An 8,440-nucleotide genomic window follows, 5' to 3' on the forward strand; every position below is an offset into this window, starting at 1 on the left:
GGTTGTAGCACCAGTGCTGCATATTTTGTAAATAGAGGTAATTTCATAAGTGCCTAAATACAGAGGGAAGTTTATCCAGCCACAAGGCAAAACACATGAGCAATTTGTATGCAATGCATGACCCACAGCGCCCGAGGCCAGGATCCTGACTGTCTGCTTGGTCTCCGTCCGTAAACAAGATCTGATTTCTAAAATTGACGTATTTGAGGTAACATTCCCATGCCTTAATTCTTAAAAGCAGTTCAGGGTTCCAGGTTTGGCAAACACATGCAAGCAACACAGAGGAACATGAGCAGGAACGTTTAAAAAAAAAAGTTAAAATGTCCACAGTAAAAACTAAACCCATTTTAGGGAAAACTCTTGCTCACAATATACTGGAGGAGGATGAATTTATTGATATTAGAGTATTAAATTTAATAGCAGGATATGGAGCCATTCTTCCCACCCTATACTTGTATTACTTTGGTCTTGGCTGGGTCGCTGCTATTGACCTCTGGATGAAAATTTCACCAGTTGTGCTTGTGTAAGTTTTTGAGTGTGTATGGATAGCTGTTAGAACGAAAAGAAAAAAAAAAAAGGGGGGAAATCCCTCATCACGTTCTGAGGATTACAGTTAGACTGAAAGCAAGCCTCCCAGACAGCTGGGAAAGACAAGGATCAAGACCCAAGGTGGAAAAATAACAGAAGTCTAGTTGGTCAGATAGACGTTACTTCGGCTGTTAAGACCGCAGCAGTTCGTGAAGCGGATTGTGGCAAAGGAGTGAAAGCCAACTGTCAGATCAAACTTTATTTGTAACTCAAGAAGGTGCCATGAAACATTCCTACTGTCAGCACATTCTCCCATGTTAGCGCAGGGTGTTTTTCTTCCATCCTAATGCAAGATTAACGATGGCAGCCTGCGTCCAAATTGAAGTTCAGCCTCCTAAGAGTTATTAGAGAGGAAATTACAGTGAATCCCCAGTGCTTGTGACTCATTTCCAACTGTGACAGTGGAAGAGAGATGAGGTGTGATAAAACATCAGCTCACGCCTACAAAAAAAAAAAAAAAAAAAAAATGGGCTACAGAAACCTCATATTCAAAATATTTGCTACATTAACATGTGCCGATCAGTCCATCTAGGTTTACAGCTCAGTTCTCCCTTAGAGGTTAAACGGTCCGTAAAAATTGCACGGGCATATTCAATTCCTTTATCAAAACAACAAATTAAACATCACTTATAATTTGGTTTGTCATGAGGGTTCGGGCTTAAGGCCCCAGTGCTGGCAAGTATTCACTCTCCTAAAGGTGTTTGAGGGAACATGGAAACCACAAGTCAGCTTTAATGCTCCTGCTCTGCAGCCGACCAGCCTTTAACCTCCCTGAGACTGTTACATTTGACAAATCTCTCAACATTAACTCTCAGGCCAGCGGTTTTCTTATAAGAACAATTCATTTCATGTTTTTCTTTTTTTTGTAATTTTACATACACATTTAGCGGGAACAACTTCATTTCACCCTGCACTGATTAACACAGATATAGTCCAGCTTGTAATCCAGCCATGGGGTGTCCACAGTTCAATTAAATTCAATGTAGTTTTATTTATATAGCACCAAATCATCAACAACAACAACAACAACAACAACAACAGTCACAAGGCACTTCTTATGGTAAAAGCACTACAATGAAACAAAGAAAAAAAGAAAACCCCAACAATGATATGAACCCCTATAAGCAACTGCTTTGGCGACAGTGGGAAGGAAAAACTCCCTTTTAACAGGAAGAAACCTCCAGCAGAACCAGGGTTTAGGGAGGGGCCGTCTGCTGCCACGGGTTGTCGGTGAGGAAGGAAGACAGGACAAAGACATGCTCTGGAAGAGATCCGGAATTTAATAATAACTAGAAAAAATTGCATTTCCTGCGAAAATGCTGTGTGGATGCCTTAACGCTGAAGATGTCTGCTGAAAAGAGCTGAAAAAGTTGAAAAAAAAAAAAAAAAACGTTGCCCTGAGCAGGATTCGAACCTGGTCCTCCTGGTCTATGGGCAGCTATTTAGCGCACTGAGCCAAACTCATTCTCACAAAGAAGAGGTGGAGAGATTGACAATTGTGCTGAAATGAGCAGAAGCTGCTGAGAATTGTGCTGATAAGAGGTGGAAAGGCTGAAAATTTTGCAGAAAAGAGGTGAATCAGCAGAATTTCTGCTGAAAAGAGGTAAAGAAGCAGAAAGTTGCACTGAAAAGAGGTGAATGAGCAGAATTCTGCTTAAAAGAGGTTTTTGCTGAAAACAGCAGAAGAGGCTGAGATTTGTGCTGATAAGAGGTGAAAATGCTGAACCAATCAGAGGTACTGCTTCTGTCTGCTTCATCAGACTGTGTACTTGTATGTATTTCTGCCATTGAGCGTTAACAAGAATCTGAGGTCCATATTAGAAAAGCTGCCAAAATCATAAAACGTTGCCGAATTGTAATAAATTATCAATATGAATTACAGGTCTGTGATAGTGTATCAATTTGTAGTGAAAAAAACATGTGGGCCAAGGTGGAATTGAACTTTGGTCTGAAGAGCCGTTTCATTACCAATTGCGCCACTGGCAAAGAGAGCGAGTGCCTGGAAAACAGGGTGATGAGCAGTCTGAATTAGATCGCGGTGAGAGGCAAAAATCGCCGTTTTTTGGAGTTACAAAACGTCGTGTAACTCAAAAACTAGATGGGATAGAAGCATAATTCTTGCACCGGGTGAATCAGCGGACTTTGGTGTACTTTGACTGCGATTTTCATAGCATAACTTTGTATCTCCATCGCGGAGATATGACGAGAGAAGAAACGGCTTCATTTTCGGAGTTTGAAAACTGAGAGGAGGACAGATTTCCACCCCTCAAACAAGTCTAACTCATCTCAGAACGGTAATAGGTGAGAAAATAATTCTTGAATTGTGAGCGTCAGGAGTGTCTGAAGATATACGGGGGACAAGCCTCATGTCTTAACTTCGCTTCGTTAAGGAGATATGACGATTTGAAAATGCCTTCAGTTTCAGTATTTCAGCTTTGAGTTTCACAACCTCCCCATAGACTTTGAATGGGGAGTTTTTAGACCTTGTGTCACTTCGAGGCAAATTGTGAAAAAACCGTAACTCGCACGATAATTATAGTGACACTGTCTTAAAGCCAGCAAAAATACCTACGTTTTGATGTATAATTTGTGGAAGTTGAGTGGAAATTGAGCGAGTAGCAAGAAGTTGTTCAGACATGAAGAGAAAATTCAGAACGCACCAGTGCTCACTCTGAGTTAATTGCATAGCAACCATAGCAACGCATGTATTTTGTGAAAAATCACAATTTTGCAACTAAAGACTTAAAGAGGGATAAGATTAAAACGGTGGAAGATCTGAAAAAGCTGAATCATACAGGAATAGCCCAATAATTTGAGAACATTTTAAAGTTTGAATGGAGTTTCTAGGTGAAAGTATGAGGAAGTAGTTAAGTTTCAAAAACAAGCAAATTTTAGCAGAATTGCAGAAGTTTCCCATTCATTTCAATGGGACAAATTAAGCTTAATATTTTAAAAAGTATAATAGCAGAAAATACCAAAAGACATAGCAGGAATTAGCAGAAAAAGCAGAATAGTTTAAAATTTGAACGGTGAAAATCGGCTGAAAATTGTGGAAGTAGTTAAGTGCCAAAAAGTGTACGGAAGTCCCAAGAGGAACTCAATAGTGTGGATGCCCTTGAGGGCATCCACACAACTAAATGCAAAGACACACACGAGCAAATGTAGCCCTTAATGCTAGTCCCAAACCTGGATAATGGATTGGGGTGGGTTTCATTGCGAAGGTCCATATGGGTTGGTCAGCAGCTTAGTTAACAACAACTGCTTCCAGTTCTGAAGCCTGTACTATTAAGCGAGAGAGGCCGCTGCATTATTAGAGGAAAAACACAAGTCTACCTTTGAGAAAGTTCCACTTTATTTATTTTTTTAGGAAAAAAGCAAATTTATGATTAAAATGACAAACTGATAAAACAATACATTTTTGAACTTTGAATAAACGTGTTTGTAATTAGGTTATAATGATAATTTGATAAGGCTAAAAATGTGCACCTCCTCACTTCTTGCTGGCGATCCTCTTGGATCTCCTCAGACCTTCGTTTTGTGCCTCCTCTCCAGCATTATCTGCAGTGGTGGCAGCAGCTCTCCTCCTGCCACGAGAGGGCACCTCAGGTTCCCCAGTTTTCACTTTACTTTGACTTTTCTGTTGGGAAACTGTGGTCTGAGCAGTTCCAGCAGGCTTTCTTGGTCCTCTCACAGGTTGTACTGACTCTCGGGAATTGAAGTCCTGCCCTTCAGCTTCCTCATTTTCCCCTCTGCTTGCTTTAACCTTCTTTTTCTGTTGCTCTCCTGGAGCTCCGGACCGGGTTGGCTCTTCGGCTGAGGTTTTCAGAGTGTCCCTGTTTCTACTCCTTGTTGATTTACTTGTGTTTGTCGCGTCTTGCAACATTTCAGTAGATTTAACAGCTTTCTTTTGTCTCTTTCTTGGCAGCTTCATTTGGCTTTTAATGGCATCTAAATCTTCTTTGATTTCTGGTGCTTCTGTGATGTTCACCTGCATTTCCAGAGACTTGCAGGCCTCCTTTGAAACCACATAAATGGAAAAATAGTAGGCCTTTTGTTAATGTGTGGATACAGGCACCAAACCTCAAGTTTAAAAAGATAAATGAAGGGGTGTAAGATAAGATAAAATCAGGTCCTCACCTCTCGCTGTGCAAGTTCAGCTTTCAACTCAGACAACTGCCTCATCAAACCCTGTATCCTCAGCTGAAACGGATACAAATAGTCAATAAATGTAGACTTTCAGGCTGGAGCCTCTCTTTTATGGGAGGCAAAAACAGCCAAATTAACCCCCAACAGCTCAGTTCTATTTCGGTTTTTCTGACAGACTGCCATCTTCTTTACTGCTCTTGAATTTAACTACCACCAAGAAGTTGACTTCATGAAGAACTGAGTGACAGCCCCCTGCTGACTATTCAAAAATTGGAGGGGAGAAAACCAAAACAAAAAAAAAACAGTCAATAGAAAACACTATTTTCCATTACAAGTTATACATATATTGATGGCTTCCTATACTCACTGACCACTTTAATAGGGATACCTTTTCAACCACTTAAAAATACAAATCTCTAGTCAGTCAGTCACATGGAAACAACTCAATGGATTTAGGCATACAGACATGGTCAAGACCACCTGTTGAAGTTCAGCCTGAGAATCAGAATAAAGGGGATTTAAGTGACTTTGATTGTGGTATGGTTGTTACAGAAACCACTGATCTACTGGGATTTTTCCCGACAAAAATCATCTTTAGTATTTACAGAAAATGGTCTGAAAAAGAGAAAATATCTAGTGAGCAACAGTTCTGGGTGGAAATACCTTGCTGAGGTCAAAGATGAATGGCCAGACTACTTCAAGCTGACAGTAGGGTAATACTAACTCAAATAACTGCTTGTTACAGAAACAACCACGGTATACGGAAAAGCATGTGTGAACACACAACATGTTGAACCTTGAAGCAGATGAGCTACAGCAGCAGAAGAGCACACTCCTGTCAGCAAAGAACAGGAAAGTGAAGCTACAATTCGCAACAACTTACCCATATTTGACAACACTGGGTGCCACTTCCTAACAGCTAAGAAGAGGAAACTACAATTAATATTAACATCTCAAACTGGTTTCTTGAACATGGCAATGAATTCTCTGTACTCAAACGGCCTCCAAAGTCACAAGATCTCAGTTAAATGGAGCTTCTTTTTCATGTGTTCATGAGGAGATTCACATCACAGTCATGCAGCCAACAAATCTACAGGAACTGTGTGACACTGTCATGTCAATATGAATCAAAATCTTGAAGGAATGTTTCCAGCACCTTCATGAATCTGCACCACAAAGAATTCAGTCTGTTCTGAAGCTGAAAGGGGTCCAACCCAGTACCAGCAAGGTGCACTTAATGATGCAGCCAGTGAGTGCATATTTTTGCAGTTTTCGGCCTCCATATTCTCTTACCTGTTCATTGGCAATTTGCCTTTCCATCTGTCCTCTCTCTTCAGCCTCCTCCTTCCTCCTGTGATGTCAAACATATGAACAGTAATGGGATTTTTTTTTTTTTTTTTTTCCTTCTCTCTTTCAGAAGCCAAGATGCTGACAGCATTCATCAGTGACGCAAACCATTACTGCAAAACATGAATAGACAGAGCCATAACCCTGGCCCTACATTACTTTATCCAAGGAAGACATTACTTGTTTGCCACCATCTTCTCTATTTGATACAACTCGACCCTCTTCTTATCCATGGCGTCCTGGATGTCTCTCATTTTCATCATGGATAGGAGAGATTTGGCGTCCGCGTCAGTCAAGTCAGCCTGTGGGCATGCCATTCTCAGGACCACCTTTGCCCACTCGGTGACCTCCATACAAGATGGGAACTGACAAAGAACAGGGAGGAGATTTATCATCAGAATACATTAAAAACACATTTCCAGTGAAACTTCAACTGCAAAGAATCTGTACATGTCTCTATTGCAAGGTTTAGTGTTTTTTTTTTTTTGGTAAAGCAAAAAAAACTAAAGTCTGCAGGTTCAGTAGGTTAGCGTTTGATGTTGTGGATTAAATATGCCTCTTAACCTTTGTTAAGAGCTTCCATGATTTTGAGGAATTTCCAGTGAATGTTATCTAACAGGCTGTAAATGCCAGAAGGAATCATTCAAAGGATCCATCTTTTTAAACTTCAAGTCCGTATCATCGCTGCCCTTCAAGTAAAGACATTTTTTGGTGGTGGTGGGGGATAATGCTATTTTGGGGGGGGGAATATAAGAAGCCAGTGAAGATGCCTGTAACACACTGAAGCTTGAACATACACTGAGTTATTACGACAATAAAAAGAGACAGATGCGCCCCAGGAGCAACTGTAGAAGTAAAGAAACATCAAAGAGTTGCTTTTAAAGGATACATTTGGAGGCTCACAGCATAGGAGGTCATGCTTCATGTGTGAAAGTCACCATGTCTATTGCATTTCAGAATAACTCACCCTCTTGAGCTCAGCCTCTGCTTTCTCCTTGGAAGCACATGCCAACTCTAAGGCCACCATTTCCGTTTTTAACAGCTTCTGCACTTCTTCTAGTTTAACCTGAGGACCGCCAGAACATCCAACTGTATCAGCGCACTATAGCTGTTCACGGTGAAATGCCCATATATGAGGCCTACCTGCATTTTTTTGACAAGCTGCTCTTCTTTCATCTTTTTTAAAAATTCCAAGTCAGCAGCAGTGAGCTGGTAACCCTTCATCCCTTTCAGCATGGAGTGAGGGTCATGAGATTCTGGAAGTTCTTCTGAGCAAATAGTAATTAAGACAAAACTTTGTGACAAAAACCTAAGTGTGAAACTTTCTTTACAAAAACTAAAATCTAGATGATTTCAGTTTCTGCTCAATAAATTAGACACCTGTTAAAATCCAAATGGGAATGTTTAATATTTGTATCATTTTCAAAGGATCTAAAACAAAACTGTTGATCACCTGTATCTGTCTGCCTTTTTTGGTTACCTTCGTCTTTATCTCTGACACCATCCTATTTATGAAAGCACAAACGTTGATGGGTCAAGTCAATGAAGTAGTCTGATTTAAAAAAACAAAACAAAAACCAACCCAAAACGTTTATGTACCTCCATGTTCTGCTCTGGTTCCTCAGAGTTGGTGAAATCCAGTTGTCTTGTTACGTTTGGTAAGGGCGGCGTCCTGGGAAGCTGCCGACCTGACGGGATGTAGTTCCCTGAACTGCAGCTCCGTTGCAGAATTTCAAAATACGTGTCAGACATGTCTGAGGATTCCCTTCAACACAACCACAAAAAGCACAAAATGTCTTGAATGATAGCAGCAAGGGCTCAGCTGACAGCTGCGACCAATTGGTGCTGACACATGCTCCCTTCCTCTCTTCCGGCCTTTAGGGCAGGTAGCTCCACCCAGAAGATGAACCACGTGTGGCCTTTATCAGTTAGGAGCTAAACACTCTCAATCAAAACATTTAACGAGATTAAACACGCAGACATTTCTAACAACATGACAGTATTTAATTATTAACCAAATGTGTTTGTGAAATCGTTCTGAGTATTTCTAGAAACCTTTTGGCCAAGCGACCATCAGTCTGGGCCTCCTTTACTGTGGCGCTAGTTGGAATCTCCCACTTTGTTTTGACTGTTTAGACCAGGTGTGTCCAACTCACGGCCTCAAGGGCCTTTAAATGGCTAAATTGCCTCTTAAACATGTCTTAAAGTTCTCCAGAGGCCTGATAATGAACAAATCATTTGATTCAGTTGTGCTGACCCAGGGTGATATCTAAAACCTGCAGGACACCCTTGAGGGCTGGAGTTGGACACACCTGGTTTAGACCCATAATCAGTGCTTTAAACATAGTAAACTAAAATC

General features: G+C 40.8%; 1 protein-coding gene across 1 annotated transcript; it reads right to left on the reverse strand.

Annotated features, from left to right (window-relative positions):
- Nucleotides 1-3,931: 3,931 nt before the first annotated feature.
- Nucleotides 3,932-7,966, reverse strand: LOC146361099 (uncharacterized). Its single transcript, XM_084922154.1, has 8 exons — nucleotides 7,681-7,966; nucleotides 7,535-7,586; nucleotides 7,225-7,349; nucleotides 7,049-7,147; nucleotides 6,262-6,446; nucleotides 6,028-6,085; nucleotides 4,726-4,788; nucleotides 3,932-4,603 (listed from the first exon to the last, which is right to left on the reverse strand). Exons 1-8 carry the CDS (start codon nucleotides 7,831-7,833, stop codon nucleotides 4,079-4,081), a joined length of 1,260 nt encoding a protein of 419 aa, XP_084778280.1. The 5' UTR covers nucleotides 7,834-7,966; the 3' UTR covers nucleotides 3,932-4,078.
- Between the last annotated feature and the right edge of the window lie 474 nt (nucleotides 7,967-8,440).

The sequence above is a fragment of the Perissodus microlepis genome, chromosome 23 (assembly GCF_051167445.1).
Source record: "Perissodus microlepis isolate ML-2025 ecotype Zambia chromosome 23, ASM5116744v1, whole genome shotgun sequence".
Classification (NCBI taxonomy): Eukaryota; Metazoa; Chordata; class Actinopteri; order Cichliformes; family Cichlidae; genus Perissodus; species Perissodus microlepis.